Source organism: Mustela lutreola, chromosome 1 (genome assembly GCF_030435805.1).
Source record: "Mustela lutreola isolate mMusLut2 chromosome 1, mMusLut2.pri, whole genome shotgun sequence".
Taxonomy (NCBI): Eukaryota; Metazoa; Chordata; class Mammalia; order Carnivora; family Mustelidae; genus Mustela; species Mustela lutreola.
Window position 1 is genome coordinate 28,539,517 of NC_081290.1, and position 23,415 is coordinate 28,562,931.

At 36.6% G+C, this 23,415-nt stretch overlaps 1 protein-coding gene across 1 annotated transcript in view; it reads right to left on the reverse strand.

Moving 5' to 3' along the window:
- The window catches only part of GABRB1 (gamma-aminobutyric acid type A receptor subunit beta1), a 404,625-nt gene that overhangs the window by 18,981 nt on the left and 362,229 nt on the right, over positions 1 to 23,415 (reverse strand). The window contains exons 6-8 of the mRNA XM_059162170.1: positions 7,851 to 7,988; positions 7,516 to 7,668; positions 3,877 to 4,121 (exon numbers count right to left, since the gene is read on the reverse strand). Of these exons, the coding sequence (XP_059018153.1) occupies positions 3,877 to 4,121; positions 7,516 to 7,668; positions 7,851 to 7,988 (536 nt within the window). The remainder of the gene's footprint in view (positions 1 to 3,876; positions 4,122 to 7,515; positions 7,669 to 7,850; positions 7,989 to 23,415) is intronic.

Sequence of the window (23,415 nt, forward strand, 5' to 3'; positions counted from 1 at the left end):
CATCTCTTCTTACATTATATTACTCTCTTTCTATGGGCTTTATTTTAAGCTTTCTATTTTGAAATTATTGTAGATTCCTAGAAAGTGGCAAAGATAGCACAGAGAGGTCCCATTAATCCTTCACCCAGTTTCTCCCATTGACTACATCTTATTTAACTATTGTTCACGAATACTCAGGAAACTGACATTGGTATAAAGTGTATCTAGCTCTCTGTAATTCTATTACCTGTGAAGATTCACATAACCACCACTGCAAGATACAGAACTTTTCCACCACTTCAGAGATCTGCCTTGTGCTACTTCTTTCTAAACAATAACACTCAATTCCTCCCCTCAATCACCAACTCCTGGTAACGACTTACTTATTCTTCAATCTCTATAATTTTGTTATTTCAGGCATATTATATAAATAGAATCATACAGTGTATAATCTTTTATGATGGGCTTTTTCCCCCCACTCAGCATAATGATCTTGTGATCCATTCAAGTTGTTGCATGTATCAATAGTTCATTACTTTTTATTGGGCTAGTGTTCCATATTACGAATATACTAGTTTGTTTAACCATTTGCCTATTATAGGGTATTTCAGTTGTTTTCAGTTTTTGACTCTTTCCTATGAATTTCTAAATATGTTAATTATAGTTATTATTAATTATGGTCCTTATCTTTTAAGCCAACATCAAGACTTTTTGCAGTTTGTTTCTCATGACTAAATTTTTTTCTTGAGCATATTTTCCTGTTTTTCCTCATGCCTAGTTATTTTTTAATATATTAAATATAATATATTTTCCTGATGAATGTTCGGTTTTGTTTTAATGGACAGTTAAATTACTAATAGGTCACCTAGAATGTGTAGTGCATTGGTTTTATGTGTAGTTAGGTTGAGTCTATTTTAGTTTTTCCTTGACTCAAGGAGAATCCCTTATTTTTGTTCTTTTTAAACCTTTCAGCTATTTTTCCTTTCCATACTTCTTAGCATTTTGTACATTTGTAGTTCAGGGATCAACCATGGATTTGTGAGAAGTTTATATTCAGGTTCTGAGTTTCTCTTGTGGTTCACTTTCTAAGATTTCTAGGAACTCTGGAAGTTTCAAACTCCAAGTTCTGACTCATCAAACCAATAAAACTGTAGTTTTTTTGTTTTTGACTTTTTGGTTTTTTCCCTGAAGTTCTGCTGTCCCACATCCCCAGACTGGTGGGGAGAGGCCTCAGGGCAAAGATGTAAATAGAGATTTAACAGAGGGACATTCTCTTCCTTTGAGGGTTGATTCTCTTTTAGTTTTTGCTTGGTTTCAGTTATTCTTTTATGTTCTCAAGCTGATTTTAATAGATTTTTGCTCAGGGTTTATAATTTTTGATCCACAGGAAGGTTAGTCCAATATAAACTACTTTTTCATGTCTTAACATGATGTATTTATTAATTTTGGCATAGTTTTGTCTCTTTGTGTTTCTGTGAAAAGCATTTGTGGAGGTTTTAGTCTAGGTGTCTATGGATAAAAATGCATTTTTATCTTCCTTAAATGTTTCATCTCCTGGCAATAGGTGGATTTTTCTGTGCTTTCTACTGGGATTAAAATTTAAAGTGTTAAATTTACCTGGGCTAAGAGTTTCCTGATTTGAGATCCAGTGAAATATTATGTTTGAGTCCAATGTTAGTCAAAAAGCCTGCTTATCCGTTATAGACAGACACATTTTACTTATTTATTTTCTAGTCACTAAGTCCTCTTCAGAGCTATATATACTATACCTCTCAGTATGATATGACATACAAGGCTTTCCTTTTGCCGTTATGTGTCCCAGAGCACCTTAGAAAAGTTCTTTGATATCCTGGGGTGGAATCAAGGCAATAGCCACAGAATTTGGTTAAAGTTTGTTTTATGATCTTTTTAAACGATCTGAATGCATTGATTTCAGTTTGCTTGGGCTTTCCATTTAATCACCTTTCTAGAGTGCATTGCTTTCTGAGCCAATTGAAAGACCACGTATTCTCCTTGATACCTTTCCAAATTCTACGTATCTTTGAGTGCCCATCCAGTTCATATCTTTGGATTTTCCTACCAGTGAACCTATGCTATTTTATTTATGTAGGCCTTTTCTCCATGATATATCAATTAACACACATTTCTAGCCATGCAGAGGGCCAGCTTTGGTTTAGAAGGCAACTGAGATTGGAATGGGAACAGAAAAGAGGTAGCCTTAAAAACTTCTACTAAACATACTTTTAAAGCTGGTATGGTTACAAACGGAAAACGTGAAGACTTTTCCTTTCAGATATGCTCCTCAAGGTAGGTGATGTCCTGTTTCATTTTATAGTCTAATAACCTCCTATAATTTTCTTTTCCAGAAAGATCAGAAGATTCTTGAGGGCAAATATCATGCGTCCTCCTTCTCCCATAGAATCTAGCATAATATTTCACATAAGAGAAAAATTTATATGAATGAGTTACTTCGGATTTTGACCATTTGGCTGAGTATGTTTGGTATTTTGCCCATAATTTTCTAGTTACTTGGCAGTGTTTGTCCAGTTTTGGTATCCTACTAAAGAGCATGAAGATACATCTTGAAGATTTATAGCTTGGCTTCTGCCTGATTCTCCAACCACGTCTCATATTACATTTTCTCCCTCACTTGCTATGAACTTGCTACACTAGTCTTCTCTTGATACTTTCCCACATCAAGCAATTCCTTCCTCAGAATCTCTGTCACTCGTCATTTTCTCTGCCCGAAATGGGCATGGCATGGTTACTGCTGCTCATCACTGAGGTCTCAGATCAAGTGGTAATGTCCTCAGAGAGGTCTTCCTGATCACCTGTTCTTCATTCCTTGTTCCCTTGAATCTTATCCAAATCATTTATTCACCCATCGCTCTGTGTTACTTTCTTCATAGCACTTACTACAACCTCGAATTATCCTCTGAATATGTTTACATGTTTATTGCCTCTCTTCCCACAGTAGAATCTAAACTCTATGAGAGCCAGCAACTTTGTCTCCTTCAGAGAAGTAGTCGCAATGTTCAGAACAGTAGCTAGACCAGTGACTATTTAAGTTGTCATTTGTGTGCCATCTTGAAAATAATTTATAGTGGATATGGCATTTCAATGTACTTAATTTTAAGTTGATTTCAGTGAAACATGGCATAGAAGCAGAGGCAAAAGAGATGTTCTCAAAGAATAAAAAAGGCATTAATTTTAATTAATTCTACCCAGCATAAGCACAGGTCATAAGATCTACCAATGAAAAGCAAAAGAAAAATAGTGACAATGTCTTTTATATAATGGTAAGAGCTAGGTAGCTATAATGATATTGAGCACTCACTATGTTCCAGGTATTGTTACAAATATAAGGCTCTTCAAAAACTCATCTAGTCCTTAAAACAACTCTGTGAAGTAGGTGTACTATAATAATTTCCATTTTATGGATGAGGACCTGAGGACAGAGGTAACATGAGTCACATAGGTTGATTGGCCTGACGTTATAAAGCCAGGAAATAGCAGAGCTGGGCAGTTTCATTCCAGTCTGTGGTGATAACCACTGGGCCATATTTCTTTATTTCCACTTAGAACAGAATTGAGTCACTTCAGTTCTCTCATTCATTTATCAAGCAAATCTGGCATTATTCTTCTGCATACAGTTTTACAACTATATAGTTCAAAATAAGAGATAATGGACTTGGGGTTGAGTTTTAGGTCCAGGTATGTTATTAATCTATGTTAATTCAACCTAACTACTTCAATCCTCAGTTCTCAAATATATAAAAGGGAGATGTTTGAGCTGTATTAAAGAAAAATTACTTTTTTCCCTTGTTATGGGAGCCTTGAGTGCCATGCTGCTGATACATTTTGGAAGAATATTGTTAGGAATATTGAATATGTTACCTGAACTTTATTCATCTCCAGTTTGTTCTTCTCATTGGCGCTCTGGTCTTGTTTGCTGGCTCCCTTCTTCTGAGGGCCTTTTCCAAAGAAGATGTAATTTACAAAGGCATATTCCAGCAGAGCCAGGAACACAAACACAAAGCAACCCATCAGGTAAATATCAATCGCTTTGACATAAGGGATCTTTGGCAAGGTCTCCCTGAGGTGGGTGCTGATGGTTGTCATTGTCAGCACAGTGGTGATTCCTATGGAAGAGAAAGACATGGCTTACTAAAGGCACTCATTAAGCTGCCCTTTAAATACTGAGAAGACAGATGCAATTTCCTTATTGGTGCCCCAGACTGATGGCAGTAATGCCATGAACCACTGGGCAAAAAGAGTAGACATTTTGAAAGACAAAGTTGCAGACTCCCCATACACTCCATGAACAAATCATAAAACAGGATGTACCATTAATGGAAGGTGGGAAAACATTTTTTTTTAAATAATGCACATGGGCAAAAAAAAAAAAAAGTAAATGGGAAGGCATATCAAAATCCCATTGATATGTTTACTGTCTAATGTCAAAATGTTTGTCATTCTGTTACACACCACAACTTCTTTCTTCTCTCAGCATCGCCCTCATTTTCCTACTAAACCTGTTCTTGTGATACTAATGCCTACGACAGCCACTACCAAACTGAAAGCTGGTTACCAGTTTGAGGAGACCTACTTCATTCCATATATCTAGAATACCCAGGCCACAAGGTCAGTATTACAGATTATTACACTGATAATATATCATTCATAGTGAGACAATTCTAAAAGAAGAAATGTGTAAGAAAGTTCATGATTTGCATCAGTAACTTGATTTATGTCATTTTGAGATATAATATTGTTGCTTTCACTTTTCAAATATTACCTCTACTTGAGTCAAGAGTCAAGAATGAACTAGTCCCCTGGAATCAAGAAAAGACTTCCTGAGAAATTCAACTTGGATTTGTGAAGAAGAGTAAAACTGTAAACTTTCAAAAGGAAAATTCTGTTTTTGTCTACTTTGTTGAAAACAGCTTTCTTGGGGTACCTGGGTGGCTCAGTGGGTTAGGTTTCTGCCTTCAGCTTAGGTCATGATCTCAGGGTCCTGGGATAGAGCCCTGCCTTGGGCTCTCTGCTCAGCAGGGAGCCTGCTTTCCCCCCTCTCTCTCTACCTGCCTCTCTGCTTACTTGTAATCTCTCTTTCTGTTAAATAAATAAATAAAAATCTTTTGAAAAAACTAGCTTTCTTAACCCTATAATGTTTGCATGGCCGAATAAAAAATATTCGGTGTTGATGACAGTGATGATGAAATGTAATTGAGAAAAACAAGAAGTGAAAGGAAAGTTAGAACCTAATGTAGATAATTCATGGTATATGTAGATATCTAATATAGATAATTCATACTAATATTACACATTTATATAGCATATCACACTTTTAAACACAGTTATGCATTATCTTATATGACTGTCATAATAGCTTCCTTAGTACAATAGGGCAGGTATAGCTGAATAAACAGAAACTCTGAGATTATTTTGCTGTAGATGACCTAGCTAGGGGCAAAAAAGCAAGGAAGTGTTAAACAAAGGCATTTGAAGTAAAAGCAAAGAGAGGAGAAGATAAAGCCTGAAATTTGATGAGAGTCCTTAAAAATAAAGACAGGAAGGAAATGTTAAAATGAATGTTAAAGACAAAGGACAGCTGGCAAAGAGAATGGAGGTAGAAAATGAAAAGGGGAAAAAAAGAGTTTAGCACTCATTTACCTGTCAGATTATTCTAGACAAATTTCCTGATTTGACTATTTAACTTTTAGGAGAACAGATAAAATAGGTAGTCCGGATTGCCATACAGAAAGTTAAAATGGGGGCGCCTGGGTGGCTCAGTGGGTTAAGCCGCTGCCTTCAGCTCAGGTCATGATCTCAGGGTCCTGGGATCGAGTCCCGCATCGGGCTCTCTGCTCAGCAGGGAGCCTGCTTCCCTCTCTCTCTCTCTGCCTGCCTCTCTGCCTGCATCTCTGTCTACTGTGATCTCTCTCTGTCAAATAAATAAATAAAATCTTTAAAAAAAAAAAAAAAGAAAGTTAAAATGGTTCAGATCGGTGACTAATTCAAATATGCTGCACTCTTATGAAATGCCATCATGAATGGTCTTACTTATTTCTTTCAATAACATTTTAAATTTTGCCCAGTATAATTCTAGCTAATGTCCTTAGTAGAAATAGTTCATTTACAAATCCACCAATCACACTTCTCTTTCTACTCGTTGGTTTAAATTTTTAGGCAAGAAGGATTAGTAACTAAATGCCTTTTTTCCTTAGTTAAGTTTTAAATAGCACCTATTTTACATTTTAAAGAAAGGATTAAGTCAGCATTTTTATGTGATGACATCTCTAATCAAAATATCATGAGCTTTGAGGACAGACTTGTGAAGAGAACCACAATTCACGACCTTGATAGTTATTATTTCCTGCTGTGGACATCATCCACTGTTTATCCCTTAACCCTGTTATACACGTACTCATGTTTGTAGTCAAATAATATGTGCAGATTCATACCTCTGATGGGGCAAACTATTGGTTGGCTTTCCTTAGTTTTGGAATGTTCAAAGGTTGAGAAGGGGCTGCTAGAACTTGACTTTGTGAGCCATTAGAAATTACTCAACCATTAGAAATTAGCTCTAGAGATGACAATTAGTCTAGGTGTGAAAGTGTGGGCTGAGCATCTAACCCAGTTGAGCTATCTCAAAAGAAGTGATGTGGATGTCAGCTTAGCTGGAAATGATGCTGTTACGTATTTGGGGTGTGGGGTGTGTGTGTGTGTGTGTGTGTGTGTGTGCTCACAAGTACCCATCCATGAGAATAAGCCCTAGAAAGTGATAACTGAAGGGGCTCTAGGATCAAATAATGAAGCAGACCCACACATGTTCAGATTCATCAAACAGACCTCTCATATTCTAACTTTCCAAGGAGCCCTTTAAAGTCTCCAATATAGCCTTTCAGCTTGCAGCAATTACTCAACCATGGCAAGATTAATTTTGTATTTTGTTCCCTAAGGAAGGAAACCATTTTTATTTCATCCTGATCACAGATCATTAATCCAGTTGATGAATGTCTGTGCCTTATTCGAGTGTGATGAGCTACATTTAACAGAAACTCAGATCCCCACGAGTTAACTTCAGTTAATGTTTGCAAGATAGTATTGCCCAACAATTTAATAGCTTGTTAATAGTCACAAGGTTTAGCTTTACCAAATCCATTTGAGAATAACTAATTGTAAATGTTCTTCACCGTAAAAAGCAGGGACCAACGAGGAAATCATCACAAAGTTGGTAAAAATTGGCTTAATGAGAATTTAAATAGACTCTAAGAAGCACTTATACGGTTAGTATTGATTAGTATTGAGTATATTCCAAGATTTTTTTTTTTTGTAAAATGCTAAAAAGATATTGCATTGTAAAACATTCATCCTAAAAATGCTTACCCTTAGGTGCTTTGCTATCAAGGACTATTATGGTAATCTCGTTCTTTGACTTGCTCTGAGAAAAGCCCTTGCCTATATTTTCTATCGTTGGTTGGTTGGTTGAAGCTAAATCCTACCAGCTCTGCAGTGTTGGGAATGCATTACCTAGTGCAACTCTGGCTGCAGATGCATCGTAGTTGATCCAAAAAGACACCCAGGAGAGAATTGTAATCAGTGTGGAAGGCATGTAGGTTTGCAAAATGAAGTAACCAATGTTTCTCTTGAGACGAAAACTTAGTGACAGTCGTGGATATGCCCCTGAGTTTAAAAAAAAAAAAAAAAAGAAAAAGAAAAAGACAGAAAGGAAAAAGAGAAAAGAAAAAAAGAAAAGAAAGGAAAGGAAAAAGAAAAAAGAAAAAAAATTCAGATCTCCATTTGGTAGGAATCATCTTCTTTAATTTCACAGTACCCCTGGTTCATTTTGGGGGAAATATCCTCACCAGTTGTGAACTCCACTTTCTTGGATACCATCTTGTAGTCGACAATTGAAAACTGAGGAAGCTCAATTTTATTAACTCCTGTTACTGCTCCCTCTCCTCCATTCCAGTAAAACTCAATGTCATCAGTGGTATAGCCATCTGAAACCAAGAAACATAGCATAGTTAAACAGAGCTTCTTTGGTCTAGAAATTCATTTTGAAGACAGTTCGGGAGCTGGAGAGGAAATCCCCAGCAAGTGGTGGTGAAACAACAAATGCTTTCTATCTGGATGGCATATAGGTCTCACAATGAACACTATTCCTGATGGGCTGGTTGTGGCTGATAAGACGGATGTATCCAACTTTACTGGACATAAACTCTGTGATCATTCAGTAATATCTGTTATCACTGCTCCATAGTTATTTCCTTTGCATCTACTAATGGGAACTCTTTGGTTAGATAACAGGATAGCTAGGGGTGCCTGGGGGTAGCTCAGTTGGTTAAATGCCTGACTCTTGATTTTGGCTAAGGTCATGATCTCAGTGTCAAGATAGAATGCCACATTTGGCCCCACACTGAGTGGGGCGTCTGTTTTGGGATTCTTTCCCTCTGCCCCTCCACCTGCTTACATGCATTCTCCCTCTCTCTAAGGTAAATTAAAAAAGAAAAAAGGATAATTGGATTCTAGTACCTTGAGCATAGATTTTTATTATGCATCATATAACAACAATAAGTAATAATCATTGAGCACATATTTATTAAAAGGGAAACAGGAAGGATAAAAAATGAAGTATAATGAAAGACCAAATTTGTATGTAATTATTATATGATCAAGACATTTAAAAAAAGAAATACACATTTCTTTTAGAAAATTAGGTAAACTTCCATTTATGTATTTTTATTATATCTAATATATAGGGGATATATTAAGAACTACATGAATTTTTTCACTAAATTTTAAGAATCGAATTATAGTTCATATACAATATTACATTAGCTTAGGGTGATCAGTAATTCTATACATTATGATTTTCACTGCAACAAGTGTAGAAAAAGTATGAATTCTTGATAGTAACTTTATAGCTTAATATTTATGAAGGTGAGCTTTTCTTAATTTAAGAGGAATGTGTAGAGGATTGTAGATTGCATTAGAAAGGTTTAGCCTTTCCACTTCTATTCCCACTTGCCAGGAGTTTAGCTAGGTTATGTTCATATAAAAGACTAACTTGTATAAAAACAATGTACGGGGGTGCCTGGGTGGCTCAGTGGGTTAAAGTTTCTGCCTTCAGCTCAGGTCATGAACCCAGAGTCCTGGGATGGAGTCCCACATTGGGCTCTCTGCTCAGCTTCCCTGGCCCCTGCCCTGCTTGCCCCTCTGCCTACTTGTGATCTCTGTCTGTCAAATAAATAAATAAAATCTTAAAAACAATAAAAACAATGTATGGATATATTTAAAAATCTAAAAGTCATTTAAGGCATATGGAAGGGTATATTTGTTTCTTTCTATTTGGTAGAGACAAAGAAGATAGTCCTAAGTTCACTTTCTATTTATATTCACCTCAAATAAAAAAGCATCAAATCTTTTTTCCATTAGAATGACTAAGGCTTGTGTTTCAAAGATAACCATATAATGTAGTAAACATTATGCTGACCTACTTTTGATTAAAGTCAGTAATGTATTTTTTTTCTCTTTTTTTTTTTAATATAATTTTTTATTTTTTATAAACATGTATTTTTATCCCCAGTGGTACAGGTCTGTGAATCACCAGGTTTACACACTTCACAGCACTCACCAAAGCACATACCCTCCCCAATGTCCATAATACCACCCCCTTCTCCCAAACCCCCTCCCCCAGCAACCCTCAGTTTGTTTTGTGAGATTAAGAGTCACTTATGGTTTGTCTCCCTCCCAATCCCATCTTCTTTCATTTATTCTTCTCGTACCCACTTGAGCCCCCATGTTGCAACACCACTTCCTCATATCAGGGAGATCATATGATAGTTGGCTTTCTCCACCTGACTTATTTCGCTAAGCATGATACCCTCTAGTTCCATCCATGTTGTCACAAATGGCAAGATTTCATTTCTTTTGATGGCTGCATAGTATTCCATTGTGTATATATACCACATCTTCTTGATCCATTCATCTGTTGATGGACATCTAGGTTCTTTCCATAGTTTGGCTATTGTGGACATTGCTGCTATAAACATTCGAGTACACATGCCCCTTTGGATCACTACGTTTGTATCTTTAGGGTAAATACCCAATAGTGCAATTGCTGGGTCATAGGGCAGTTCTATTTTCAACATTTTGAGGAACCTCCATGCTGTTTTCCAGAGAGGTTGCACCAGCTTGCATTCCCACCAACAGTGTAGGAGGGTGCCCCTTTCTCCGCATCCTCGCCAGCATCTGTCATTTCCTGACTTGTTGATTTTAGCCATTCTGACTGGTGTGAGGTGATATCGCATTGTGGTTTTGATTTGTATTTCCCTGATGCCGAGTGATATGGAGCACTTTTTCATGTGTCTGTTGGCCATCTGGATGTCTTCTTTGCAGAAATGTCTGTTCATGTCCTCTGCCCATTTCTTGATTGGATTATTTGTTCTTTGGGTGTTGAGTTTGCTAAGCTCTTTATAGATTCTGGACACTAGTCCTTTATCTGATATGTCGTTTGCAAATATCTTCTCCCATTCTGTCAGTTGTCTTTTGATTTTGTTAACTGTTTCCTTTGCTGTGCAAAAGCTTTTGATCTTGATGAAACCCAATAGTTCATTTTTGCCCTTGCTTCCTTTGCCTTTTGCGTTGTTCCTAGGAAGATGTTGCTGCGGCTGAGGTCGAAGAGGTTGCTGCCTGTGTTCTCCTCAAGGATTTTGAAGGATTCCTTTCGCACATTGAGGTCCTTCATCCATTTTGAGTCTATTTTCGTGTGTGGTGTAAGGAAATGATCCAATTTCATTTTTCTGCATGTGGCTGTCCAATTTTCCCAGCACCATTTATTGAAGAGGCTGTCTTTTTTCCATTGGACATTCTTTCCTGCTTTGTCGAAGATTAGTTGACCATAGAGTTGAGAGTCTATTTCTGGGCTCTCTATTCTGTTCCATTGATCTATGGGTCTGTTTTTGTGCCAGTACCATGCTGTCTTGATGATGACAGCTTTGTAATAGAGCTTGAAGTCCGGGATTGTGATGCCACCAACGTTGGCTTTCTTTTTCAATATCCCTTTAGCTATTCGAGGTCTTTTCTGGTTCCATATAAATTTTAGAATTATTTGTTCCATTTCTTTGAAAAAGATGGATGGTACTTTGATAGGAATTGCATTAAATGTGTAGATTGCTTTAGGTAGCATAGACATTTTCACAATATTTATTCTTCCAATCCAGGAGCATGGAACATTTTTCCATTTCTTTGTGTCTTCCTCAATTTCTTTCATGAGTACTTTATAGTTTTCTGAGTATAGATTCTGTGTCTCTTTGGTTAGGTTTATTCCTAGGTATCTTACGGTTTTGGGTGCAATTGTAAATGGGATTGACTCCTTAATTTCCCTTTCTTCTGTCTTGCTGTTGGTGTAACTGATTTCTGTGCATTGATTTTATATCCTGACACTTTACTGAATTCCTGTATAAGTTCTAGCAGTTTTGGAGTGGAGTCTTTTGGGTTTTCCACATATAGTATCATATCATCTGCGAAGAGTGATAATTTGACTTCTTTGCCGATTTGGATGCCTTTAATTTCCTTTTGTTGTCTGATTGCTGAGGCTAGGACCTCTAGTACTATGTTGAATAGCAGTGGTGATAATGGACATCCCTGCCGTGTTCCTGACCTTAGCGGAAAAGCTTTCAGTTTTTCTCCATTGAGAATGATATTTGCGGTGGGTTTTTCATAGATGGCTTTGATGATATTGAGGTATGTGCCCTCTATCCCTACACTTTGAAGAGTTTTTATCAGGAAGGGATGTTGTACTTTGTCAAATGCTTTTTCAGCATCTATTGAGAGTATCATATGGTTCTTGTTCTTACTTTTATTGATGTGTTGTATCACATTGACTGATTTGCGGATGTTGAACCAACCTTGCAGCCCCGGAATAAATCCCACTTGGTCGTGGTGAATAATCTTTTTAATGTACTGTTGAATCCTATTGGCTAGTATTTTGTTGAGTATTTTCGCATCTGTGTTCATCAAGGATATTGGTCTATAGCTCTCTTTTTTGGTGGGATCCTTGTCTGGTTTTGGGATCAAGGTGATGCTGGCCTCATAAAATGAGTTTGGAAGTTTTCCTTCCATTTCTATTTTTTGGAACAGTTTCAGGAGAATAGGAATTAGTTCTTCTTTAAATGTTTGGTAGAATTCCCCCGGGAAGCCGTCTGGCCCTGGGCTTTTGTTTGTTTGGAGATTTTTAATGACTGTTTCAATCTCCTTACTGGTTATGGGTCTGTTCAGGCTTTCTATTTCTTCCTGGCTCAGTTGTGGTAGTTTATATGTTTCTAGGAATGCATCCATTTCTTCCAGATTGTCAAATTTATTGCCGTAGAGTTGCTCATAGTATGTTCTTATAATAGTTTGTATTTCTTTGGTGTTAGTTGTGATCTCTCCTCTTTCATTCATGATTTTATTTATTTGGGTCCTTTCTCTTTTCTTTTTGATAAGTCGGGCCAGGGGTTTATCAATTTTATTAATTCTTTCAAAGAACCAGCTCCTACTTTCATTGATTTGTTCTATTGTTTTTTTGGTTTCTATTTCATTGATTTCTGCTCTGATCTTTATGATTTCTCTTCTCCTGCTAGGCTTAGGGTTTCTTTCTTATTCTTTCTCCAGCTCCTTTATGTGTAGGGATAGATTGTGTACCTGAGACCTTTCTTGTTTCTTGAGAAAGGCTTGTACCGCTATATATTTTCCTCTCAGGACTGCCTTTGTTGTGTCCCACAGATTTTGAACCGTTGTATTTTCATTATCATTTGTTTCCATGATTTTTTTCAATTCTTCTTTAATTTCCCGGTTGACCCATTCATTCTTTAGAAGGATGCTGTTTAGTCTCCATGTATTTTGGTTCTTTTCAAACTTCTTTTTGTGGTTGAGTTCTAGCTTTAGAGCATTGTGGTCTGAAAATATGCAGGGAATGATCCCAATCTTTTGATACCGGTTGAGTCCTGATTTAGGACCGAGGATGTGATCTATTCTGGAGAATGTTCCATGTGCACTAGAGAAGAATGTGTATTCTGTTGCTTTGGGATGAAATGTTCTGAATATATCTGTGATGTCCATCTGGTCCAGTGTGTCGTTTAAGGCCTTTATTTCCTTGCTGATCTTTTGCTTGGATGATCTGTCCATTTCAGTGAGGGGAGTGTTAAAGTCCCCTACTATTATTGTATGATTGTTGATGTGTTTCTTTGATTTTGTTATTAATTGGTTTATATAGTTGGCTGCTCCCACGTTGGGGGCATAGATATTTAAAATTGTTAAATCTTCTTGTTGGACAGACCCTTTGAGTATGATATAGTGTCCTTCCTCATCTCTTATTATAGCCGTTGGCTTAAAATCTAATTGATCTGATATAAGGATTGCCACTCCTGCTTTCTTCTGATGTCCATTAGCATGGTAAATTCTTTTCCACCCTCTTACTTTAAATCTGGAGGTGTCTTCGGGCTTAAAATGAGTTTCTTGGAGGCAACATATAGATGGATTTTGTTTTTTTATCCATTCTGATACCCTGTGTCTTTTGACAGGGGCATTTAGCCCATTAACATTCAAAGTAACTATTGAGAGATATGAATTTAGTGCCATTGTTTTGCCTGTAAGGTGACTGTTACTGTATATGGTCTCTGTTCCTTTCTGATCTACCACTTGTAGGCTCTCTCTTTGCTTAGAGGACCCCTTTCAAGATTTCCTGTAGAGCTGGTTTGGTGTTTGCAAATTCTTTCAGTTTTTGTTTGTCCTGGAAGCTTTTAATCTCTCCTTCTATTTTCAATGATAGCCTAGCTGGATATAGTATTCTTGGCTGCATGTTTTTCTCATTTAGTGCTCTGAAAATATCATGCCAGCTCTTTCTGGCCTGCCTGGTCTCTGTGGATAAGTCAGCTGCCAATCTAATATTTTTACCATTGTATGTTACAGACTTCTTTTCCCGGGCTGCTTTCAGGATTTTCTCTTTGTCACTGAGACTTGTAAATTTTACTATTAGGTGACGGGCTGTGGGCCTATTCTTATTGATTTTGAGGGGCGTTCTCTGAACCTCCTGAATTTTGATGCTCGTTCCCTTTGCCATATTGGGGAAATTCTCCCCAATAATTCTCTCTAGTATACCTTCTGCTCCCCTCTCTCTTTCTTCTTCTTCTGGAATCCCAATTATTCTAATGTTGTTTCGTCTTATGGTGTCACTTATCTCTCGAATTCTCCCCTCGTGGTCCAGTAGCTGTTTGTCCCTCTTTTGCTCAGCTTCTTTATTCTCTGTCAGTTGGTCTTCTATATCACTAATTCTTTCTTCTGCCTCATTTATCCTAGCAGTGAGAGCCTCCATTTTTGATTGCAGCTCATTAATAGCTTTTTTGATTTCAACTTGGTTAGATTTTAGTTCTTTTATTTCTCTAGAAAGGGCTTTTATATCTCTCGAGAGGGTTTCTCTAATATCTTCCATGCCTTTTTCGAGCCCGGCTAGAACCTTGAGAATTGTCATTCTGAACTCTAGATCTGACATATTACCAATGTCTGTATTGATTAGGTCCCTAGCCTTCGGTACTGCCTCTTGTTCTTTTTTTTGAGTTGAATTTTTCCGTCTTGTCATTTTGTCCTGAGAAGAGTATATGAAGGGGCAAGTAAAATACTAAAAGGGTGGCAACAACCCCAGGAAAATATGCTTTAACCAAATTAGAAGAGATCCCAAATCGTGAGGGGGGAGAAAGGGGATAAAACGAGGTTCAAAAAGGAAGAAAGAAAAAAAAAAGAAAAAAAAAAGAAAAAAGAAAAAAAAAGAAAAGAATTTAAAAGAAAAGAAAACACCTAAGAAAAATATAAAAAAAGAAAAAATATATATATTAGATAAACTAGTAAAAAATCGTTAAAAAAGAAAAAGGTAACAGTTAAAAAAAAATTTACCCGAAGGCGAGAAAAAAAAAACTAAAAATCAAAAAGAAAAAAATTAAATTAACTGCAAGACTAAAAAAAAATCACAGGGAAAAAGCCATGAGTTCCGTGCTTTGCTTTCTCCTCCTCTAGAATTCTGCTGCTCTCCTTGGTATTGAAACCGCACTCTTTGGTAGGTGAACTTCGTCTGGGCTGGATTTCTTGTTGATCTTCTGGGGGAGGGGCTTGTTGTAGTGATTCTCAAGTGTCTTTGCCCCAGGCGGAATTGCACCGCCCTTACCCAGGGCCGGGGTGAGTAATCTGCTTGGGTTTGCTTTCAGGAGCTTTTGTTCCCTGAGCGCTTTCCGTAGAGTTCCGGAGGACGGGAATACAAATGGCGGCCTCCTGGTCTCCGGCCCTTTCAGAAAGTGGTTATTTTTCTGTTTCCAGAATTGCTGTTCTTCTTCTCTTCGATCTGCCGATGGATTTTCAGGTGTTTGCAATCTTTAGATAAGCTATCTAGCTGATCTCCGGCTAGCTGAAGTAGTCTCAGCCAGCTACTTCTCCGCCATCTTGACTCCTCCCAGTAATGTATTTTTAAAGAGATTTAAAAAAACCCAATATATTTAAACTTTAGAAGTGCAGTGCCAAGTGCCAAAGGATCACCATCAACATAACACTGCAAGAATGTAAAAAACTTTAAGCTTTGGGTTTTTTTTTTTTTTTTTTTTTTGAAGGGAAATAAACCTGTCTTAACTTTATTACTTTAAAATTCCCTAACTTGTCTTCAAAAAGCTCTTTTTTGAATTCTTATTCCTTAACTCATTGAACCCACAACTCTTTTATATTTGTTACTTTTGCCACTCTATGGAGGTTATTATTTACTGTAGTATGTTTCAATATATCTTGTTTTATTTCTTTTTAAGCCATTTCCTTCTAGGTCCAAGAACTTGCCTTTTCTTGAAATGGCAGTCTTCCAAGTGCAGACACAGAAATAGATGATATTTACTTTTCACTATAATTCCGGGTGTCAGAGAGGCTGTGAAACCTTCTTTACCTGCTGGTTTAGAATGATCTACATCTTATTGGCATATTGACTTATTGGTATATTGGGGATTTGTACCAAATTCAGGTATGGGTCTATAAAACTGTGATTCTTTTTTTTTTTTTTTTTAAGATCTTATTTATTTGACACAGACAGAGACAGAGAGAGAGGGAACACAAGCAGAGGGAGTGAGAAAGGGGGAACCAGTCTCCCTGCTCAGCAGGTCCCAGGACCCTGGGATCATGACCTGAGGCAAAGGCAGACACTTAACCACTGAGTCACCCAGGTGCCCCTATAAAATTGTGATTCTTAACATTATTTTGAGAATCTGATAAAAACTTCTGAACTCGAGAAACTGAGAAGACAACCCACAGACTGGGTGAAAAATATTTGTAAAAGACATATCTGATAAAGGACTGCTATCCAAAATACACAAAGAGCACTTAAAACTCAACAATAAGAAAATGAGCAACCTGATTAAAAAATGGGCCAGACACCTCACCAAAGAACATACACAAATGGAAAATAAGCATATGAAAGGATGCTCAATATTATATATTTTCAGGGAAATGGAAATCAAAACAATAGTAGTAAGATACCACTACACATCTATAGGAATGGATTAAAGTCTGGAATACTAACACCACCAAATACTGGTGAGGATGTGACACAATGGGTACTCACATTCATTGCTGGTGGGAATTAAAATTATGCAGCCACTATGGAAGACAGTTTTGCGGTTTCTTGAAAAACTAAACATCCTTTTACCATGTGATCAAGTAATCAATTGTGCTTCACAGTGATTACCCAAAGGAGTTGAAAACTTTTAATCATACAAAAACTTGCATGCATATGTTTAGAGAAGCTTTATTCGTAATTGCACAAACTCAGAAGCAACCAAAACATGTGTCTTTTTGTAGGTGTATGGATAAATAAACTGTGGTACCTTTAGATAATTGAATATTACGTAGCAAAAAGAAATGGCTGTCAAGCCAGGAAAACACATGAAGAAAACTTACATGCATATTACTAAGTTAAAGAAGCCAGTCTGAAAAGGCCACGTCCCGTATGATTCTAATTATGTGACATTTAAGAAAAGACAAAACTATGGAGACAATAGAAAGATCAGTGATTGACAGGGGTTGGGGGTGTGGCGGGATGAATAGGCAGAGCACAGAGGACTTTAGGACAGTGAAAATACTGTGTATGAAACTATAATGGTGGCTACATGTCTATACACTTGTCCAAATCCACAGAATACTCAACACCAAGAAGGAATCTAATGGTAAACTATGGACTTGGGGGTGATTATGATGTGTCCATGTAGATTCATCAGTTGTAACTAGTGCACCAGTCAGGCGGAGGATGTTGATAATGGGGAAGCTGTGTAGGGGCAGGGGCAGAGCTATATGAGACATCTCTGTATCTTCCTCTTAATTTTGCTGTGAAAATACAATTGCTCTAAGAAAAGTAAATTCTTTTAAAAAAAAACCTTTCCCAAAACTCCACAGAAACACGCACATATATATGTGTAGATAGATAAATACATAAATAAATATAATTTGATGATAATTTCAGAGGATCATGGATCCCCCTGGATCCCATTTACAGGTTTTACTTATTTATTTGTTTGTTTGTTTATTTATTGATTGTGGTTTATTTATTTATTTACTTTTTCAATGTTCCAGAATTCATTGTTCATGCACCACACCCAGTGCTTCATGCATGTGCCCTCCTTAATAACCACCACCAGGCTCACCCAACCCTCCACACCCCTCCCCTTCAAAACCTTCAGTTTGCTTCTCAGAAACCATCGTCTCTTCATGGTTCATCTCCCTCTCCGATTTCTCCCTTCTTTTCTCCAGCTCCCAATGTCCTCCATGTTATTCCTTAAGCTCCACTAGTAAGTGAAACCATATGATAATTGACTCAATCTGCTTGACTTATTTCACTCAGCATAATCTCCTCCAGTCTTGTCCATGTTGATACATTTACAGGTTTTAGAATGAGAACCTCCTCTTTGAAGGAAAATGGCTAGTGGCAATGTGACAGCTTAAATTCAACCCCGCTGGTCTCCCTTCCACTTCTAATTCAAAGTCCTGCATATAGTAGGATCTGGGGAATGTGAGATTAAGTTAGAAAGCTGGGTATAAGGGCTCTTTGGGCCTACTAAATAAAGGGTACTAACATCCATGTGACTGGAGGAATTGTTTTTTCAGTCCTTTAAGGAGAGGTGTGAGAGTTAAAAAGGTAGGCTGTCTCAGAAAAAGAGATCACCTCCTGATGCATCAGCAGGAGAATGACAACTTACCAGGAGCTCACCATAATTTCCCCCTAGAATATTGTTTCTATTTATGGTTCTCTGGGCCCAAACCCCAAGGTGTATGTAGGAAGAAACAACAATGCATACAATGGAATCTGATAGTCCTATAGAAGAAAAGCAAGCAGAACAACCAAAGTAGATGACCCCTAGTGAAAAGAACCGTTGGAGGAAGTAGACAATAGTCTGAACTCTTCATTTCCCACCTTACTAGAAATATAGGAACACTTAAGAAAATATATGATTAAGTATATTTGATTAGAGCACAAAAACTTTCCTTGTACTAAAACCAATAGATTTTAATAAAAGATGTTTGAGATAATTGAGAAGATGGTTACTGGTGAGGCCAGATTAATGTCTTAGAAGACAGTTTGAGAGAAATATCTCAAAAGAGAACAAAATTATAGAGTTTTATAAAGTATGAAGAAAGCATAATGGCTTTGAAGGACTCATCTAGGAGATCTTATATATAAACAGTAGGCATTCTTGAAAGAAGAAGAGGAGCCATATAAATAAAAAGAAGACACAAATTCTCTTGAGCTTAAAGAATAAAGTAGTTAACAAACTAAAGGGTTCATTATATTAAGTAATTGTGATATCATTCCTGAGCTCCAAGAGTAAAAGAATAATCTTAGAATTTTCCACATAGGAAGTACAAGATATTTTCAAAGAAAAACATAATGGGCTTCTTATATGGAAAAGAAAAGCTTATGGAATAACATCTATAGAATATTTAGAGTATAGATAGGCAAAAAGGACAGCAAATCTGAGATCCAAGAGTCCCATTCCCTGCCAAAATACTGCTTCTTTCCAGAGACAATATACAATGATCACAGAACATATCACTCAGGGACCTGTTTGAGGAAACTATTCCACAGAAAAATCTGACTAAATAAATGAATCAGGATGGATAAATAACACATAATAATAGAAGTCACCTTGGAAACAGGAGAATTGTAAAGAATCATAAGTCTACTTTGGTTAAGTCTGTGCAAATAAATTAGAAAATCTGAATGAAATGGATAATTCTCTTGTAAGAAAAGCATTTTCTAAAATTCAAATCCAAGACAGAAGATCAAAATAGCTTGATTTCATTTCCTACAAACAAGCAAACCCCCACTAGACTCAAATATTTAAGAATTTATAATTCTATTACTACTTAAATAGTTCCAAAGTAATGGCTGAGAATGAATACTTCCAAATTATTTTCATAAAGTAAGTAGAGCATATTATTGAACAAAATCCAGCAGTACATTAAAAAAATAAAGCACAACTAGTGGCATTTATTCTAAGAGTGCAAAATGTTCAATATTAGAAAATTCCAGTAATATACTCATTATAACAGATTTAGAGAGAAGAAAGTATATTATTTACTCAGGTACCCAAAAGGGCATTGGACAAAATATAATAACCATTCAATCTTTTAACAAAACAACAACACTCAGTAAGTATGAATAGATGGATACCTCCTTACCTAGTAAGATCTATCTCAGTCTCTATCTCCGTCTCAAAGCCAGCATCGTGTTTATTGTAGAAACACTAGAATATTTCCATAGAGTTACAGGATAAGAGTGTCCACTACCAATACTCTTATTTATTTATTTAACTTTTATTTATTTTTTCAGTGTTCCAAGATTCATTGTTTATGCACCACACCCAGTGCTCCATGCAATTCGTGCCCTCCTTAATACCCACCAGGGCTCTTATTTAAAAGGGCTTTGGAAATACTAACCAATGCATTAAGCAAGAGAAAGAGAATTCAAGTCTAAAGTTGTAAAGCAACTGGTTAAACTATCAATGTTTGCAAATTATACAATTGTATGCTCAGTAAACCCTAAAGAATTAACTGAATAATTATTATAAATAATAGGATTTTGTATGGTAATAGAGTACAAAATTACTATATAGAATTGGGTAGCTTATAGGTATGAAAACAATAATTTATAATATATAGCATATTATATAGTAGAAGAAAAAACTCATTTAAAAATAGAGACAAAATATCTGGTAATAAACTGAAAAATATGCAAGGCATATGCAACATTTACAACAATCTTTCAGGGCACAAAAGAAGCCTTAAACAAATAAAGAGGCATTTCATGTTTTTGAATAGAAAGACTCAACATCATAAGTTCATTTACAATTTAATGTGATTACCTATAACAATAGGCTTTTTGTTCTGGAAACTGAACAAAATGATTCAAACGTTAAAATAAACAAATGAGACATTCCAAGAAAACTCTAAAAAATAAAAGAGATAAAGGACACCTAGTCCTATTGGTATAAAAGGTACTAACAACCTTCAGATTTGATAATAGTATTATTCTAATGCTGGTAAAGACAGAGAGATCAATGGGCCACAGTTGGAAATTCAAAACCAGAGTCAAAGGAACAGAGGGATTTAGCATATGATGGAACTGGCACCTTGAAAAATTGGGAAAACGATAGTTTCATAAATTCATAAATCATGTAGAAAAAACAGGAGAGCTACTGGAAAAAATTAGTTTGAACTTGTGTTCCCTTCCATGTATTGCTATTATTATTATTTTAAATTTCATTTTATTTTTTCAGTGTTCCAAGATTCATTGTTTATGCACCACACCCAGTGCTCCATGCAATACATGCCCTCCTTAATACCCACCACCAGGCTCACCCATCTTGCTCCCTTCCAAAACCCTCAGTTTGTTTCTCAGAGTCCACAGTCTCTCAGGGTCCCTCTCCCCGTCAGATTCCCCCAATTCACTTTTCCTTTCAACTTCAAATTAATTGTAGTTTTCTAGAAAATAAAACCATGTATGTAATTAGAAGAAAACAAGGGAGAATTCTTTGATAATCCTGGCATTGAGAAGTTTTTTAAACTGTATTACAACAACCAGAAGACACAAAAAATGACAGTTTTGTCCACATTATAAAAAGAAGGCATGGCACAACCCCATAAACAACATCAAAAGTGAGTAATAAACAAAAAGTAACCGCAGTGGGGGTGCTTGGACGGATCCTTAAGCGTTTGCTTTTGGCTCAGGTCATGATCCCCTGCTTCTGGGTCCTCTGGGTCCTCCTGAGAGGGGAGCCTGCTTCTCTCTCTCCCTCTGCCCCTCCTCCACTCGTATTCCCTCTCTCATTCAGCTCTCTCTCTCAAATAAAAAAATAAAATCTTAAAAAAAAAATTGTAGTGCCTATTGCAGAGAGGTGCTACATTTCTTAATGTATAGTTTCTACAAACAAACAAAAAAAGAACCAAAAACCCAATGCCAAAATGGAAAAGGATATTAAAAGACAGTTCATTAAAAAGGGGAAAATGCCCAATCTCAACCATAATAAGACAGATACAGATTAAAACTAAGATTATATATTGAAACACATTTCTTTGCCTGACAGTTTGACAAAAATCCATAAATTGATAACACGTTGTGTTGCTGAGCATGTGGAGAAGCAAATACTGTCATATATTGCTGGTAATAAATATGTAATTGGCTAAAACACATGTAGAATGCAGTTTGGCTTCTCTATCACAGATATATATGTATGTATCTTTGACTCAGAAATTCCTATTCTAGAAATCTATCCCAATGATTGAATTGCCTAATTGTGAAGAGTGTGTGTACAGAATTATTCATCATAGCACTTTCTTTTTTCAAGATTTTATTTATTTATTTGACAGAGAGAGAGCGAGAGCACAAGCAGTGGGGAGGGGCCGGGGGAGAGGGAGAAGCAGGCTCCCTGCTGAGCAAGAAGCCCACTGCTGGGCTTGATCTCAGGATCCTGGGATCTTCACCTGAGCCAAAGTCAGATGCTTACCTGACTGAGCCACCAAGGTGCACCTATAACACTGTTTCTAATAATGAAATATTTGAAACAATATAAATGCCCCCTAATAGGAGTAATGGTCTAAATTATGGTATGTTAATGTACTGTTGTAAAGTGGAAAAAAGAATGAGGAAGTTCCTACATATAACATGGAAAGCTCTCCAAAACTACCTTTAATGAAAAAAAAAAACAACCCTAACTAAGTTCAGGTATAACATGTTAACACATGTGTGAAAAATACGGGAAAAGCTAAAATATAGTTAAATATACTAGTATATGTCTAAACAAACTCTGGAGGGTCAGATGACAGACCAATACTGATGATTTCCTTTGGGGGCACTAAGTAGAGGGGTGCTAGGGATAGGAGGGCAATTTTCACTATATTTATCTTAATATTTTTTGATTTTTGAATTGTGTATGTTAAAAAAGCAAAATGCTAAGTTAAAAAAAAAAAAAAAGGACATGGAGAAGATCTACAATGGAGTTTATTTGAGAAAATTTTACCGGCAGAGATGTAGTAGAGTGCAAATTTCCCCCAATTCTCCTTAACCTTCAGCTTAGGCTCCTCAGGGGTAGACTGGGTGTGCTGTAGCCAAGATTCCAACAGAGAGGAGCCCGACCTTGTAATACTTGACTTCCTACAGGAGGCTAAACATTTGTATCTGACTAGGGGACTGTGACAATGGAAGGTCCTGCTGGAGGAAGTGGCCTGGTTATACAGGCATAGCCTTCGGAACTCAGCAGCTGGGATCAGCCTGTGTTCTCTCAGGTTAACTGAGATCTGCTGAGTCTGCTGTGTGCCAGGAAGGAGGAAATGAGATTCCAGGATCATCCGGACTTGTCTCTCTTCAGGGCCATAAAAGTGCCTTCTATCCACACAGAATCAGATCAGTTAAAAATTTCACAATGCCCCTGAGATGCAAACAAACCGATGGGCTTGGAAGAAGGAGAAGTACTGATGCTAGGCCTGGGAAACATTTCTCCCATACATCTTTGTTATGGGATGAAAAATGTCTCAGCAGCATCCATTCAGGAAGGTGGTATGAGAGGTAAGCTTTTTCAAAATGATAGATGGAATCAAAATACATACAATTTAAAATTATTCTTAAATTAAAATAAATAATTTTATAAAATTTTTAAAATAAATTTTATAAAAAATTTATAAAAATTATTAAAAAATTTTATAAAAAATAAATAATAAAAATAAACCTAAATAAATAAAAAATAAATTAAATTTAAAAAAATTATTTAAAGAAGCCAAGACAATATACCCCAAGTTTAAAGCTCTCTTCTTGCCTGACTTGATCCGAATGTGGGGTTTACACTAGCATATCTCAGGGGCACCTGGGTGGCTCAGTGG